This window comes from Portunus trituberculatus, chromosome 14, assembly GCF_017591435.1.
Source record: "Portunus trituberculatus isolate SZX2019 chromosome 14, ASM1759143v1, whole genome shotgun sequence".
In the NCBI taxonomy this organism is placed as follows: domain Eukaryota; kingdom Metazoa; phylum Arthropoda; class Malacostraca; order Decapoda; family Portunidae; genus Portunus; species Portunus trituberculatus.
In genome coordinates this window covers 18,727,363-18,745,669 of record NC_059268.1, presented here as the reverse complement: position 1 = coordinate 18,745,669, position 18,307 = coordinate 18,727,363, and the positions used below count along the sequence as shown (strand labels likewise).

General features: G+C 42.7%; 1 protein-coding gene across 1 annotated transcript in view; it reads left to right on the top strand.

The window, feature by feature from the left end:
* LOC123503706 (neuroligin-4, X-linked-like) overlaps positions 1-18,307 on the top strand; it is a 267,077-nt gene that overhangs the window by 183,189 nt on the left and 65,581 nt on the right. Inside the window, 1 exon segment of the mRNA XM_045253687.1 lies at positions 3,700-3,846. Within this exon segment, the coding sequence (XP_045109622.1) occupies positions 3,700-3,846 (147 nt within the window).

Sequence of the window (18,307 nt, the reverse complement as noted above, 5' to 3'; positions counted from 1 at the left end):
CACACACACACACACACACACACACACACACACACACACACACACCACTGGAAAAACAGAATCCTTCCCTTCTACTCATTTTTCTTTTTTTTTTTTTTAATGCCGCAGGGAAGTAGAGGAGGTGAAGGAGGGCAAGATAATAATAACACTGCGGGTCAAGGCAGTGGAGAGAGAGAGAGAGAGAGAGAGAGAGAGAGAGAGAGAGAGAGAGAGAGAGAGAGAGAGAGAGAGAGAGAGAGAGAGAGAGAGAGAGAGAGAGAGAGAGAGAGAGAGAGAGAGAGAGAGAGAGAGAGAGAGAGAGAGAACATGTCTAGACTGAAGAACGCTAGTACATTTTTAAGATATTTTTTCTCAATAAGGAAGCGAAGAATTCAGTGGTTGATTAATAGGTAGTTTCTAAGGACACACGACCAGATCACGGCCCTTCAAACGCCAGTGCCAGTGCCTTCCCTATCACACGTATTGAAGAGCCACGCACGATTTATGACTTCTATAACAATACATACTGCCCAACATATATATAATCTTACTCTTTAACCCAACAATGTCATCGCTATCCTTATTGTACATACTATACAACACATAACCATCAATGTCTTGTCATCTATACATGCCACTCAATCAATGAAGCATTTCCACGCCTCACCGTCACTATTTTCAAGGGTCTCTAGTTGAAGTGACGCGGGTTTTTAAAGACGTTTTTGTAATTCTACTGAAATATTAAGTTTTCTGTATTTTCTATTTTCAAGGGTCTCTAGTTGAAGTGACGCGGGTTTTTAAATATGATTCTGTAATTCTAGTGACATGTTAAGAAGTTTTCTGCATTACCAACAGGACAAACACTCTTTAGAACTCAGTTAATCGTCTCTGTAGTCTTTGAAAATGGCCACGGTGAGAGAGGGAAGAGTTTCTGAATATGGCCCTCAAGTCTCACCCATTCACTGTTACAATCCAAATACCTAACGTACTTGCAGACTCTAAACTTTTAATTACAGTTTCATTCACGTGGTGGAGTAAAGACTTTCTCGAAGCACCGTGGAGTTCCAAGCGCCTAGTTTGATTGATGTGTGTTTTCAGGGACCAGCGGGTGTAGTGTGAGGTGTGTTGTGCAATGTCCTTGTTTAGAGACTGGAGACGAGACGGTGGTGTTGCTGGTGGTTTGTTGTTGGTGGTGGTGGTGGTGGTGGTGGTGGTGGTGGTGGTGGTGGTGGTGGTGGTGGTGGAGTGGTGGTAGTGGTGGTGAATCTTGTGTTTTTGTTACTCTTCTCCTAATCCTCCTCCTTTTACTCTACTCCTCCTCCTCCTCCTCCTCCTCCTCCTCCTCCTCCTCCTCCTCCTCCTCCTTCAACTACACTTTCTTCCACAGTACAACAATGCACTGAATGAGGAGAAAACAACAGCAAAAACACAAGTATTTATAGATAAAAACAGTAATGATAGGAATAGTGGTGGTGGTGGTGGTGGTGGTGGTGGTGGTGGTGGTGGTGGTGGTGGTGGTGGTGGTGGTGGTGGTGGTGGTGGTCCAGGTCGACCATGACAGATAACCCAGCATAATTACGTGCGTTAGTCCGTCGCTGGTAATTTAGAGCGGCAAAGACCCCTTTCGGGTGTATGGGGAGAGGCAGAGAGAGAGAGAGAGAGAGAGAGAGAGAGAGAGAGAGAGAGAGAGAGAGAGAGAGAGAGAGAGAGAGAGAGAGAGAGAGAGAGAGAGAGAGAGAGAGAGAGAGAGAACACTGCGACACACAAAGTACAAAACGCATACATACAAATTAATGTGTGTGTGTGTGTGTGTGTGTGTGTGTGTGTGTGTGTGTGTGTGTGTGTGTGTGTGTGTGTGTGTGTGTGTGTGTGTGTGTGTGTGTGTGTGTGTGTGTGTGTAAGTTAACCCCAAAGCACAAGAATAAAAGAAAAAAGAAAAGGAAAAGAAAAGGAGAAAAATGAGAACGACAAAGAGGAGGAGGAGGAGGAGGAGGAGGAGGAGGAGGAGGAGAGGAAGAAAGTTCAGGAGGAGAAGATGAAGAAAAAAAAGAAGCAACAGGAAGACATAAAGGAGCAAAGAAGAGAGAGTTGGTGTGGAAGGTGAAGCAGAAGAAGAAGAAGAAGAAGAAGAAGAAGAAGAAGAAGAAGAAGAAGAAGAAGAAGAAGAAGAAGAAGAAGAAGAAGAAGAAGAAGAAGAAGAAGAAGAAGAAGAAGAAGAAGAAGAAGAAGAAGAAGAAGAAGAAGAAGAAGAAGAAGAAGAAGAAGAAGGGAATTAAGAAGAAGAAGAAGAAAAAAAAAAAAGAGGAGGAGAAGGAGGAGCCTGAGAGGGTGGAAAGAAAAGAAAGCTACTTAAATAAAAATTAATATCAACGAGCGAGGAAAACTGCCGGGGAAACTCTGCATAATTATTTACGAAGGAGAAAGCAGCAGGCATAAGATAAGACAGATGTGGTGGTGGTGGTGGTGGTGGTGGTGGTGGTGGTGGTGGTGGTGGTGGTGGTGGTGGTGGTGGTGGTGGTGGTGGTGGTGGTGGGTCGAACTAAAAGTCTTTGGCCGAAGGAGGAAAAGAAGAAGAACGACGTGGAAGAGGAGGAGGAGGAGGAGGAGGAGGAGGAGGAGGCCAGAATGATGTAGTATCTATAACGTGTGTGTGTGTGTGTGTGTGTGTGTGTGTGTGTGTGTGTGTGTGTGTGTGTGTGTGTGTGTGTGTGTGTGTGTGTGTGTGTGTCGGGCGATAAGATAACTGCGGCGAGATTAAGTGAAAACAACCACCAACTCTACACAATCACAGAAAAATGAATCAAAAGCAACACTCCTCGCCAGATCAAACGTCCCCTTCTCCCCCCCCCCCACACACACACAGACACACACACAGAAAACAAAACTGAATAAAAAAAAAAAAAAGATAAAAGAAAATAAACGTATACATTAACAGCCTCCATTAATGACAAAATACTTTAAAACACGCCTCTTTTTACTTACTTTTCAGATTAAACTAAATAAAAAATATAGAAACGACCTTAATGACCAACTATAACGGAGGAATAAGAGCTGAGGCAGTGAGGGGAGAGAGAGTAAGAGAGAGAGAGAGAGAGAGGAGCGAGGACGGCAAGAGGGGAGAATAGGGAAGGAGACAAAAGGAGGAAAGGATGGAAGGTGAGAAGAATGTGTGGATGGGGTACAGGGAGTGTTATGAGATGAGAATGTAGAGAGAGAGGGGAAGATGAGATTGTGAAAGGGAGATGTGAAAGGAGAAGGGAAGAGAGGCCAGAGGAGAGATGAAAGAGGTAGGAGAAATAGACAGAGAACGGAAAGGATAAGGGAGATGAAAGGATAAGGGAAAGGAAGGGAACGTGTAACGAAAGGAAAGGCAAAGAGAAGGGAATAGGAAAGGGTGAGATGAAAGAGCAAGAGGCAAGAAACGAGTGAAGAAAGAGAGAGAGAGAGAGAGAGAGAGAGAGAGAGAGAGAGAGAGAGAGAGAGAGAGAGAGAGAGAGAGAGAGAGAATTTGAGAAGCGAAACTTATAAGGACTGTTGACATTCAATCCAACTCGTAATAGAGGTTATGGTACACACACACACACACACACACACACACACACACACACACACACACACACACACACACACACACACATTTGTTCATCTCTACCACAGCTGTATGTTCATTTCTGTCTACCTATATCAATATCTATAACCTTGCTTCCCTTGCCCCTCCAGGAAGCACTGCGGCGGCGTACCCTGTGGTGGTGTACGTGCACGGGGAGTCGTACCAATGGGGGTCCTCCAGCCTGTACGACGGCTCCGTACTGGCGGCGCTGGGCAAGGTTATCGTCGTCACCATCAACTACCGCCTGGGCATATTGGGTAAGTCATCCCGTGTGTGTGTGTGTGTGTGTGTGTGTGTGTGTGTGTGTGTGTGTGTGTGTGTGTGTGTGTGTGTGTGTGTGTGTGTGTGTGTTTTCCCTTTCTATTGACTCAGTAATTATGAATGTCGTAATTAATAATGTCATATGCGATTTACTCTACCAAGGCACACACACACAACGAAAGGATTAAGGATGACATATATGGGACAAAAGATCCTATCCACCATCTCTGATCACACTGCTCTCACTAAATGTTGCTAGAAAGGGGCTGGCGTGGTACAGTGGAACCATGCGTGCTTTTGGGTCCGAGGGGTCTCCAAGCGCACGGGTTCGAATCCTGTCCATGGTCCGAGTGTAGGTTGGGTTTCCTCACTCGGGGCAACGGTTTCCTAACGGGTGGGCTTTGAGATAGGTGGTACCCCAAAAAGTATCCCCTTTAGCCCATAAATTCCCGTGAAAAGCCCACACGGTATAAAAAAACAGAGACGCGTTTATTTAATTATTCTGTGATACGACATGTTACGATGAAGCAGCGAACAAAAATGAGACAAAATTTACTAATAGAATTATCTAAAGACAATATGTTGCTAATTCGTGACTTCTGATCCCAATTCGTAACTTCTGATCTCACTTGAAAAAGATTAATAAGTTTCGTACACCACTGATCTCTCATTTGCATGTTGGGATGGGACGCACAAAGAGCATTTTAATGATGGATAAGTGAGTGCTCTAAAATAAAAATAAAAAAAATATATATATAGGTAAAATAGGGAAATTACCGTTTTTCAATGAGATCCTTTTTCCCTTTAAATTCCCATTGGAAAATTTCATCTGTGGGAATAATTTTAAACCGTCCTGGGTAGCATTCTAATCTTCCTTGTGTCTGTATGGATACACACACAATGAGATATATACTGGCTGCAACACATAGATAGATAGATAGATAGATAGATAGATAGATAGATAGATAGATAGATACATAGATAGACTGTTTGATTGATTGATTGATTGATTGACAGATAAATAGATAGATTGATTGATTGATTAATTGACTGATTGATTGATTGATTGATAAATAGACAATTACATACGTACATCCATACCTGCATAGATATGTAGATAAAAAAAATTGCATGAATATATAGTACACACAAACATACATATATACTGATACATACGCAGATACTGATACATCGATAGCCTGACAGACAAAATAAAATACATAAGTGAGTCAAGAAGCAAAACTTGCACGACAACTATCAGGTCATTCAGTCCGGCAGAGTGTTGGTAAAGGCACACATTTCCTGGTGACCGCAGGACATGTACCACGCCAGTGCAGCAACACACACACGTAACTCGCAGGAGACTTCACCACTAAGGTTGCCAAAGCCGAAAATGGAGATTCATGTATGAGAGAGTCTGAAGAGCAAAGTAAGAGCAGAGAGGAATGAAGGTGAATGGCATGATAGAGTATAATGAATGCACTATAAATAAATCAAACATAAGATAGTCAGGAGAGACTCAAAAGATTCCAGTACAATACAATCTTTTCCGCTCATCACTATTGACTCCTCGCCAATTACAGGTCAATTCAACAAAGCTTATCTCATCCGTCCATCCACGTTGTCAGCCCGGACTCCTGTCAACACTTACCTGTCACTCACTTGCTCTATTTCTCCCTCATGATTTGCACTTCTTGGTCCACCGGGTCAGTGGAGCTTGCCTTGGCTTATATTTCACTTGTTTCATGTCAAAAATCATCCTTATTTGCAAGTAACAGATGGAAAAACTATCTGACATTTGTGACTGATCTTTGCATCGATCTAAATAAAAGTTCTACGGTCAAAATCTTGTGAAGTTTGTATTTTTCTTATTTTAAAGTCTATGAAAACATCCTCCCCATATTTTAATGCCTCCTTTCAACAGTCCAGTAAGAAATTTATTCCGATTCACCTGCGACGAAATTTCACTCCGTCTGCCAAACTTCACCCGATTTAAAGTCAGTTTCAGCTGCCGGATACAGAGAATACTTCATCAGACTTGAAAATGTAAGGGAACTACTGCGACCGATCCACCCTTCACTATTATCCAAACTGAGCCGGAGAAGAAGTAATGCTAAGAAAAAGCTTCCTTTCTTAACATTTTCCCATCACCATCGACACTTTTTGACCATGATTTTTTTTTTTTACTTTAGTCACTTCAATACAAAAAAAAAGACTAACTTCCTATTCTTTTTCTCGATTTTTCTGTCCATGTCAACTTTTTCTTTTTTTTTTTTTTTTTTTTTTACACTGAGTTCTGGATGTTAATAGGACGACAAAAACAGACACCTTCAGCTTGATATTCTTACATTTTTTCCCACTTTGCTCCAATACTCGCACAGTCCAGCAAGGTTCATGTAATAGTTAGCACCGCTGATGCCTATCCTTGGTCTCACTGCCTCACTCTCAGCCCCTCAGTACCATGACGCGTTTCCATATTCATTCTGCTTACTGTATGGTGATTTTATACAGCTTCAGAAACTCATGTTGGGTATTAAAATTGTGAAGACGGTGGCTATTAATCTTCTATTCTCCATAGACCCTTCCTAATGTCAATAAAATGGTCTTTTGTACACAAAATTCAAGGTAAAAATGCGTCTCAGTATTAAAGGGGTTAATATCACAAGAGATTTCTGATTTATTTTTTCACGTCCTGACTGAAATACGACAGCGCGAAATTTTCTTGGTGTTTGCACTTCACATATGATATTCCGTCCTCAATATTATCTCGTGCAAGAACTATAACATATATCTTCGAGACTCCGCATTATTTAATCTTTCTCATTTATTATATATCACAATACACAGTTCACCAGATCGAAGATATCTAAAGCTAGAACAAAGCGTGTGTGTGTGTGTGTGTGTGTGTGTGTGTGGGAATGGTTGGGGTAGGTGGATGTCATTGAGTTGAGCTTCTCGTGTGTGCTCAAGTTCGATTACAATTCTTATCTACGTCAGGGCGATAACGTCACTCTGAATTAAAACCCCGATGATATTTCGCTGCGTCACCATTTTTTATTCCATCATCAATAGTTCACTGAGATTCTGCAGTCGCTACACACAAAACACTCAAAGAATTATCAAGTGAAGAAACATTTCATTGCAGGCGATGCGAAATTTATTATGGAGGTTGTTCTTTTATTTTGAGCGATCCAACGATTTGATTAATTAACTGACCCATCCTCAGATTTTGTTGGTAATAAGAGTAATATAAGCTATAATGAAAAAGCATGTCAAATTAACAACACTGAGAAAAATACAATGCGTTCTGTAAAAAGATTGTAACTTTTCTGTAATTTTCACCAACTTTCTTTTGCTTCAACGAGAGCGAACTGATGCCACTGAAAGCAGAACTAAATTTTCTATACATCGGTATATTGCACCACCATTGAGCTCTCGCAAAGTTTTAAGCTAGAGTCATTTGAATATTAGGCAAGTGTGCGATGTACGCGGTCCCTGATATTGCCAACTTCTCAACTAATGAACTTATAAAGCTCAAATTTTGTGGGTAATAAGATTGATAAAACTTATAACGAAAACCATGTCAAATTAAAAAAAAAAAAAACACTAATGCACATGCGCAAAATATATTAAACTTTTTGTAAACCGACCGTCAGTTTTCTGCACTTCTTACCAATTTTTTCGTCTCAATAAGAGAGATTACATGCCACTGAACCTATAATGAGACTTTCTATCCAACGGTACACATCACAGCATTTGGGCTCCCGCGAAGTTTTGAGCAAGAGTGATTTGAACATAAAGCAAATAAGCGATGTGTTGGGTGCCTAAAATTGACTCTACCTCTTCCTCTCCCTTTAGTGTTAACAGTCCTTATAAGTTTCGTTTCTCAAATCTCTCTCTCTCTCTCTCTCTCTCTCTCTCTCTCTCTCTCTCTCTCTCTCTCTCTCTCTCTCTCGTTCTCTTCCTCACCCCTTCCTTCTTTCTTTCCCTCTCCCTCACCCTCTCACTCTCTCTCTCTCTCTCCTGACAACCACACTCGTCAATCCCATTCCAAAGCATTTTATTGATTTTCTAAGAGACCAAGCGCAAAGGTCAACATTTACCGTACAATTACATTCACACCATAAGAAAACATGACAAAAGGGCAAAGCGAGATCATTTTGCTGCACACACTAACAACTGCGGCGTGTACCAACCCCAAGAGAAATACAAGTAACACAGCGCGAAGGAGCAAAGGTCAAACAGACGCTAATGTGTGCTGAGATAAAGTTACGTGGGCAGGTGTAAGGCGGAAGGATAGAGTACATAATTAATTTCCCCTGTTAGATCTTTGCCAAGCGAGTATACCAGGTGAGTGTATCTTTCCACACAAGGTGACGGCGCTGCGGCAGCACCTCAGGTACTTCAGGAAACCGAGTATGAAGCGGAGTATTCTCACAGCCACCTCAACAAACTCACACGCTCACTAGTGTTCCGGATGCATTACATAAACACCTTGGGTTATTCAGGCGTGTTGAGCTTTCCCGGAATGGATGACTACGGGTGGAGCCTTCGGTACAATGTTAATCTTATTTGTCCCTCATCCAATTGATCCTGTTCTATATTCCTCCTTAGTCTTGTATACGATTTCCTGCTGAATAATGTGTGGCGTTCCTCGTCAGTACAAGTTAAGTTAAAGGTTATTTGAGTGATAAAGGCTGAAAAAAGACCGGACGGGAAGGAGGAGGAGGAGGAGGAGGAGGAGGAGGAGGAGGAGGAGGAGGAGGAGGAGGAGGAGGAGGTGGTGGTGGTGGTGGTAAAGGGCGGGAAAAAAAAAAAAGAGGACGAACACGAAGTGCAGGGTCCGTACAGTTCTCGCTTAGAAATTTCACTTCAACCAGACACAACATCCTATCACCCCATCTCGACTCGTGCACTCTATCCGTATCCCTGGAAACACACACACACACACACACACACACACACACACACACACACACACACACACACACACACAGAGAGACAGCGTTCCTTCCTTCCCCTCACGTAACACAACCGACGTCCAGGAAAAAGACACCGCCGTTCAGGTATAGGGCTGGAGGCACGGGAGGAATAGAAGGGAGCACAGGCGGCCAGCACGAACACAGCGGCGCATTGTAGTCATCCTGTTGTCGTTCGTTTCGTCTGATGTTGCTGTTGCTGTTGTTGTCGTCGTTACTATTCCTTTAACTTTCAAGAGGGAACCTTCAACTGGAAAACTATAACGAGGAATTAGACTCACAGATGAACCTATGTGAAAAGATGCTACGATTTCGTGTTTTGTACACCAAGAAACGGGATTTTGTAGAGGAGGCAGCATAGGGGAAGGATAGAGGGTAGGGCAGGAATACGATTACGGGGTCAGATCAAGAAAATAAAAGAGTTTCCGCAAAAATACGAGAAAAAAAGAAACCCGTGGATGGCAATGGAAAATACGACGCTGCCAACATCACTGCGCGCGATATCGTGATACTAAAGTGGACGTGCTGACAAGAATCCGAGAGCGAATGTTATCTAGGCAAAAGTCAGGCAAGCAGCATTCATTTCCCCTTCCACTGCTCACCAACACATCAGTCGTCAGCGCGCCTCCCGTAGCCCAGGAAGAGTACATGGCCGTGAGAAACCCACCCGCTATTCCCGCACGATTCCTTCCTTTCCCGACGGATATTGTTCCCTTATACCTGACTGGCTATTTCCTCCCCGCCATTAGCCGCGCCAATAACTATAATACAATCCATATCCAGGTGATAATAAGGGGAAGTAATGTTAATGTTAGAGGGAACGGAGGACCACTAATGTTTTTGTTGTCGGCGGGGTCAGCGTGAAATATATATAGTTGAGACCAAGACGCCGCGCTACGTGGGAGACGGGCTCCTCTGAACGTGCTGGCGGAAGATTCGTGTCGCAATAAAGGATGCAGAGAGAAGGTTCATTCTCCTTCATTCTCCTTCCGCCTCTGTCTTAACTTTTACCTTCTTATTTTCCTTCTTTCGTCAATTTCTTCCAGTTCCTTTTCCCTCGTCTTCCTTCTCGTCTCTTTCGCATATTCCTTTTTTCATCAACTTTCTCTTGCGCTTCATCTCTTCCTTCTCGTCTCCATATCTTCCTTCCTCGTCAGTTTCTTCCTATGTTCCCTTTCCCTCTTCTTCCTTCTCGTCTTCCACGTATTTTTCTTCTTCATCATCTTTCTCCTTTGCTTCATCCCCTTCCTCTTCCTTCTAATCTCCGTGTTTTCCTTTTTCCTCAATTTCCTAAGTTCCCTTTTCGTCTTCTTCCTTCTCGTCTCTTTCGTATTTTTCTTTTTCATCAATGTCCCCAATGCTCCCTTTCCTTCCTTCTCCTTCTCGTCTCCTTCGTCTTCTTGTGCCTCGTTCTCTTCTCCGTCTCCTTCCATCTTAATCTTACTTATCCGGTGGAAGCCACAGCGAGATGTTGACATCCTGTTGACAATTTGCTACAATAACGAAGTGCTCGACGGACACAGAGAGTCTTGCAGCACAACACACTACTGACTACTCCATAAAAAAAAAAAAATTCACTGTGGCAGAAAAGTCGCAAACACAGAGAAATGTACACAGAATATCCGAGTAGACTCAAGAGGTCGGCCAGAATTCTATAATGCACACCGGGAAAGGCAGTGACAGGGATAAGCAGGGAGAGACAACAAGGAAAGGCAACTGGCGACGTGACATTTATCAGACTTTATGAACAGAGCCACTGACGGAGAACAGACGTATCACCCACACAAATTATCTGACTGCACAAAACACGCGGGTACAAACTCAAGTGAGGGACGATACGATACACCTAAAAACCACTGAAAAAATAACAAAAACGATAAATGGGAGGGCTAGTCTTACCAACCCCACTGCACACGGAAGAAAACGGAGGGAGAAATCACGCAGAGAAAACGGGGAACCTTTGTGTGAAGGCCTCGACTCCGCTGCCTTTGTTTTCCCTCCCACCGTAGCAAGGATGAAATTAAATCTGCCGACCTAAATAAGTAACCCAACTTGTAATTGTGTTGTGGAAATACACTAAGAGATAATATGTCATAATTCTGTATAATTAAAGAGACGTAGCTCATATCCGGCTCTACGTCGTGAGAGAGAGAGAGAGAGAGAGAGAGAGAGAGAGAGAGAGAGAGAGAGAGAGAGAGAGAGAGAGAGAGAGAGAGAGAGAGAGAGAGAGAGACTGACTGTGGCTCTGGTTAAGGGACTCACAGTAAACCAAGACTCCTTCCAAATCACACGCCACTCACAAAAGTAGGGGAGAAAAACTTTTTAACTAGAGGCTTGAGGAACAGAGAGGCCTTGAGGAGAGCCTTTGAAGATCCACAGAACAACCACGACGAAACGTTATCTTGCCGCATTACTCACAAGAAACACACTAGACGCACCATCCCACCGTAACGCAATCCTGGAGACAAGTTTCCTTTACCTTTTTATTCTCTAGCTTCCTCTTTACCATCTGTATCACTTGTTCAGACATTCAGACAAGTTGAAGGAGGAGCTGAAGAGAAACACAGGTATAGGGAGGTGAGTATATTCTCTGTTTCTCTTCACCTCCTCCATGTGTATCACTGTTTTTTATTAGATTCTACACATAGATGGGTATTTTATTCACCACAAACCTGGTGGAGTGTATAAGATCCATAAATAAATTGATAAATGGTCCATCCACAAACACACACACACGTACAAAAGGCACCAGAGTGAACTGTTCCCCGAGAAATAAAAGTGTGATGCGCTTCAAGGTGCTTTTGTCAAGGTATCTCACGGGGCCTGTGTCCGACGGGCGGCGACGGAGGTAATGCATCGGTTAAAGGTGGATTACTGGCCTTCACCACCACTACCACCTCCTCCTCCTCCTCCTCCTCCTCCTCCTCCTCCTCCTCCTCCTCCTCCTCCTCCTCCTCCTCCTCCTCCTCCTCCTCCTCCTCTTTCTTTCACTCCATCTCACCCATGTCGACTTTTCTTCCACTTGTTTTAAATCTTATACTTAAACCTGCTTCCTATTTCATCGTCAGTCTCTTTCTCTTAATTCTTCTCTTCTCTTTTTTCTCTTTCTTATTCTCGTCCTCACCTCGTTCGACTTTTCTTCCGCCTCTTTTAAATCTTAGCTATTCTTCCCAGCCAAAGCTTCCCATCTCACTGTCTGTCTCTTTATCCTTATATTCTTTTCTTCAGCCAATCTTCTTATCATTATCGTCGTCGTTATCCTCCTCCTCCTCCTCCTCCTCCTCCTCCTCCTCCTCCTCCTCCTCTTCCCTCTTCTTCTCCCACCACATTTCCCTTGTATTCTTCCTCCATCTTTATCTAATCCTTCTTCCTTCTTGTCCCTCCTTCCTTCTCCTTTCGCATCCATTTCTTGCCGTTCCATCATCATCATCGCCACCATCGTTCTCTACATATCCCTCTTCCTCCGCTTGTATTCCTATCACTTTTTCATCCTTCTTCTTTATGCATTTTTTCTCAGCACAATCTTTTCTTTCTTTTCTTTCCTTCTCTCCACGTCCAGCCATCATTTCGTTTTCCTCCTTCTACATTCTTACTATTATTTCCTCCTCCTTTCATCACTGTCTTAATGCAATTTTTTCTTTCTCATTCCCTCTTTTCTCTTTGTCCTTTCCTTTCATCTTTTCCTTCCTTCTTCATCACTGTCTTCTTTTTCTTCCTTCTTTCTCATTTTCTTATCTTTTCTTTCTAGATTTTTTCATCACTATGCCGATTCGAAATACTCTCCTAATCACACCCACTATCAATCTCCTCCTCCTCCTCCTCCTCCTTCGGAAGCCAAAACAGGGAGTTAACAGGGAGTGGACACAGGCGCACCATGACCCTCAGTGCCTGACGAAGCTGTGCCCTCCTGAGGTTCACGTCGCCTGGGTCTGGAATTGGCTTGGCTCTCTCCGTCTTTGTGTGTGTGTGTGTGTGTGTGTGTGTGTGTGTGTGTGTGTGTGTGTGTGTGTGTGTGTGTGTGTGTGTGTGTGTGTGTGTGTAGGAGGAGAGGCGGTAAGTGCGTGAGTGGGTGGGTTCTTCTCTCTCTCTCTCTCTCTCTCTCTCTCTCTCTCTCTCTCTCTCTCTCTCTCTCTCTCTCTCTCTTGTCTGGCCAGCCCCAACTTTTCGCTCGCTCTCCGCATGGTAATACCTGGTCCTTTGCACCAATTACCTGCCCCACACTTCACCTGGAATGTCTTGCTAGGCCTCATCGAAGTAGGGGAGGGTGAGAGGAATGGGGAGGAAGGAGGAAAGTGTGAGGAGTTGAGGACGTTTAGAGGAAGGGAGGAACAACGGAATAGCGGCGGAAGGAAGAGGTAGAGGGGGGGAAGGAGGGAATGTTGAGGAAAAGGGAAGGATGAAGCAGGGATACGATGGTGAGAAAAGAACAAGGAACAGAAAACAAACATGCATGAAATATTACGACAAAAACTTGTGCTAATAATAAATGAATGAAGATAAATTAGAAAAGACAAATTTATACTAGCGCTGCCCGAGATATACAACGGAAATAAAATAAAAAAAAAACATCCGTAAAATTATGCGTTTAAAACTACGAAATTAGCAAGCGACAAGAAATTCACACATAAAATTCCATCACACACATAAATAAACCAAATGAGAATAAGAGTTACAGAGTTTAATCATGAAATCATACAGGAATAATCATTATTTACATCAACCGCAGGACAATTTTAGGATTTATTACAACACACTACGTAACCTGACTCACCTTGACCTTAACTCTCCCTCCTACCTCCTCCCTCCACCTACGCACCGCCCTCCCTCACTTCAGGATACAGGATATAAGCTGCAGCCTTCGCCTTCATCAGAGAAATGTTCACAGTGACGATCCAAGTTTTCATTCCGAGGTTTATTGAAAGTGCTTTATATGTGTGTGTGTGTGTGTGTGTGTGTGTGTGTGTGTGTGTGTGTGTGTGTGTGTGTGTGTGTGTGTGTGTGTGTGTGTGTGTGTGTGTGTGTGTGTGTGTGTGTGTTTCCTTATTTTTCTCTTTAGTTGGTTATATTTGTCAGTCCTTTCCTTTGGCTATTCAACTTTTCCTGTGTGTGTGTGTGTGTGTGTGTGTGTGTGTGTGTGTGTGTGTGTGTGTGTGTGTGTGTGTGTGTGTGTGTGTGTGTGTGTGTGTGTGTGTGTGTGTGTGTGTGTGTGTGTGTGTGTGTGTGTGTGTGTGTGTGTGTGTGTGTGTGTGTGTGTCATCCATAATTATCAATCATCACTGACGGATATCACTGGTCCACTGTAGACAAAGGCTCTTCACAACTTCCTCCACACATCTCTGCTGTTCGTTGCTGTTCCAATTCACTCCCGGAACTTTCCTAATCTCGTCTCTTCGTCCTGTCCTCTGTCTGCCCCAGTTCCGATTTCTACCCGTGGACTGTCATTCTGTCAGACAAACTGTCCATCTATTGTCACTCCCACAAACAGTATGACCTTTCCATGCCCAGATTCCAGTTTTCTTCCTTTCTCTTTTTAGTCTCAAGTCTCTCTCTCTCTCTCTCTCTCTCTCTCTCTCTCTCTCTCTCTCTCTCTCTCTCTCTCGTGCACCATTGTTTTACGGTAACAACAAACATCCTCTCAAACCAACGATAGCAGGAGCACACTAACGACTTGTACTTTAACGAACAGTACCAGTCCTTGGCTCTCCAAAAACTGCATTTCCACAACTTGGTTACGAGGAGGAATAACAACCGGTAATTGGTACTGTACCGTTTGTTTTGCCCACTACGTAACTGTGTCAGATATCCGCCTATGATTACAGTAGTGGACGCTGCAGCTCCTTTTGCCCTAATTAATTAAGTCATTAGGCGGAAATACATTTGAATCTGATTATTTTTTCATTCCCAAGGGCCGCGTTTCTTAATTAACACAAAACGCAGCCGGTAACATGTCATTTGCTCTGTCCCTGTGTGTGTGTGTGTGTGTGTGTGTGTGTGTGTGTGTGTGTGTGTGTGTGTGTGTGTGTGTGTGTGTGTGTGTGTGTGTGTGTGTGTGTGTGTGTGTGTGTGTGTGTTCGTCAGTTCATGTAGTCCTTGTATCTCTTGAAGTGTAATCGTGTTAAGTCTTCGTGTGGCTGTGTTGTAATGGTCGCCTGGTTGTCATTAAGGCTTGTGGTCGCTCGCTCGTAAGACCAAATAAGCGATGACTGCTTTATACACACGAACTTAAGAAAAACAAGGAAATATGTATAATTCCTTCAGATACTTCATAAAACACACCTACATTTTTTTTTTCTAGCAATATCCATCTTTTTTTTCTGTGCTTAATGAGTCTATACCATTCATTTGCCAGTCCATTTGAGAAACAGTTTTTAATATTCAGTTTACTTGGCAGCTAACACTTATTCATCGACATTGTGAGCAGTAGTGTCGATTATATCTTTGTACATCTTCATGCAAACCCCTTTAATACTGGAACACATTTTTACCTTGAGATTTGTGCACGATTAGACCATTTCATTGACATTACGAAGGGTCTATGGAGGTCAGAAGATAAACAGCCACAGTCTTCGCTTTTTAATCCCCCACATAAGAGTCTGAAGCTTTATAAAATCACGTCACGGTACTGAAGGAGTTAAGTTTCATAACTGAAGACATGACAGAGCTAAACTTGACCTGAAGAAACCGGAGAAAACGAAGCGTGACCTCCAGAAACTCTAGAACACCTTAATTTATTCTTTTTATCTTCCTCAAAAATTAATACAAGGACGATTCACACCAAAACACGTAGAGTTGATCAATTCATGTACAAAAAACACGCTGAAGAAGAATATTAGTTGCCACAGAGCTTCCTAACAAATTTATAGAGGGAGACCATGTCAGGGTCCCACAATGAACTAAACAGTCAACGCTTTAACACGACCACTGGATACAAAACTTCCCACTGCCAGCACTTCGTCCCCTCCAGCAGCTGCCAAAGGAAAATACTGTGTCGCGTGCGTTTAAAAGGTGAAAAATAAAAGTGAACCGTTCAACTAAATGCTCAACCTCTCCCTACGTTAAACAAACTTTTAAAAGACATCACTGATAATAGGAGTGATCGAAAATCTTCAATACTGTGACACGTTTTACCTTGAGATTTGTTTACGATTAGACTATTTTACTGACATTAGAAACGGTCTATGGAGGTCAAAAGATTAAAGGCCAGATTCTTCACTATTTCAATCCCCAAAATAAGTTTCTGAAGCTGTATAAAATCATCAAATAGGAACAAGAATGAATATGGAAATGCGTCGTGGTATTCCAGGGATTAAACAAATTTTCAAAAGGCACCACTGACAACAAGAGGGATCGAAAAATTTAATCCAGTAGTTTTTATTTCTGCAAAAATTGCCAAGAGTTACTGAAATGAAGCAGAACGTGTCGTGTTACCGCTCCCAGGTGGTTAGTCCCTCCAGCACTGGGACGCATTTTTACATTAATTCTTGTGTACGATTGGATCATCTTATTAGCATTAGGAAGGGTCTATAGAGGGCAGAAGATTAATGGCCACAGTCATCACTATTTTAATTCCCTCATGAGTTTCTGAAGCAGTAAAAATTCACCAAATAGTCACCAGAATATGAAAACACGTCATTGTATTGAAAGAGTTAAAACAAGAGCAAAACAAGAGTGAAATATCGTCACTTTACCTTTGAACAGCAAGACTGGCTGAGAATAAGCAGACACACGTGGTGGTGGTGATGGCAGCGGCGGCGGTGGTGGTGATGGTGGTGGTGGTGGCGGTGGTGATACAAACATTGAGACCTGCGGGAGAAGAAGAATTAGAAGAATCAGAAGAATAATAACACTGACATCCATAACAACAACAATATCAATAACAAGTCACGGGAAACACAACAAATTAACAGTAAAACCCACCACACATTACAACCTTCACTGGCAAACACGTGAAATAAATCAGACCTCACGGCGATGACTGATGAGGAGGGAGAGGAGCACGGGGAGGAGACGGGGAGGGGAAGGAGGGAGGGCGGACGGCAGTGGGGTGGAAAACAATGACACACGGCTATCTCATGACAACCCTCTCTCCCCTCACCCTCTTCCCCACCTCCAATACAACGCAAGTCTGTTTACATACAATTATTCCCTCCCTACTGATACATCACCCGTGACACCCAACAATGTACTATCCACTGACAAAAAATGAATAAAATGGAGCTTAAAATCCACTCACGCCGCAACAGAAATTAATGATGATCTACCAAACGGGAAATAAAATAATGGACGTTTTAGCGAAAAAATCAAGCTATAGTGAACGCAGTAGAATATTTTAATGTAGGATTCCCCTGATGGAGGCTTTTTATACTCTATATGATGCACTTTTTCACCTGGAATAGTCGCTAACACAAAGTAGTACAGTACACCCACTCGGTAACTGACGGCCTGGTGAGGGACGCATGTTATTGGCTGGGAACAAGTCTGATTGTGGTAGCTTTAATGTACGGCAGGTGCTATTAATGTTCAACCCAGCGGTGGTGTGAGAGCAATATCTGGCATAATGATAGTGTGTGTGTGTGTGTGTGTGTGTGTGTGTGTGTGTGTGTGTGTGTGTGTGTGTGTGTGTGTGTGTGTGTGTGTGTGTGTGTGTGTGTTTGCATGCATCCAAAAATCTGAGTTTTGTAACCAAGCTTTGCCAAATTGATCTCTCTCTCTCTCTCTCTCTCTCTCTCTCTCTCTCTCTCTCTCTCTCTCTCTCTCTATCTATCTATCTATCTATCTATCTATCTATCTATCTATCTATCTACCTATTTATCTATCTCTTTTACGTAACCTGTGTAAAGTAGTGTACTCTAAATTCAAAGTACAACATGTTAAGACACTGTTGGAAGCGTAAAGAACAGTTAATTTTTTTCTCTCATCTCACTTTTATTTTCGCTCGGTACAATTGTTTATACTCGTAGTTATTCAGATGTCACGGTAACATTAACACTTGCACTGCCAGTTCATATTACCTTCACTCACATTATGTATACCGTATGGAGCTCAGATATCGCACAACTCAATGCCTTAGGAGTCTCGTACACCACACATAACACCCGGATGTATATCATATCAGGTTTTCAGTCAGAATCCGAATAGCGTTATTAACCTCTTCAATACTGGGACACATTTTTGTACCTGGAGTTTTGTGCAGGATTAGATCATTTCACTGACATTAGCAAGGGTCTAAGGAGTTCAGAAGATTAACTCCTTCAGTACCATGCCACGTTTTCATATTCACTCTGCTTAGTTTGGTGATTTTATACAGCTTCAGAAACTTGTGTAGAGATTAAAATAGTAAAGGCTCTAGCCATTAATCTTCTTACCTCCACAGACCCTTCCTAATGCAAATAAAATCATCTAATCATACCCAAATAATTAAGGTAAAAATGCGTCTCAGTACTGAAGGGGTTAATGGTCACAGTCTTCACTATTCTAA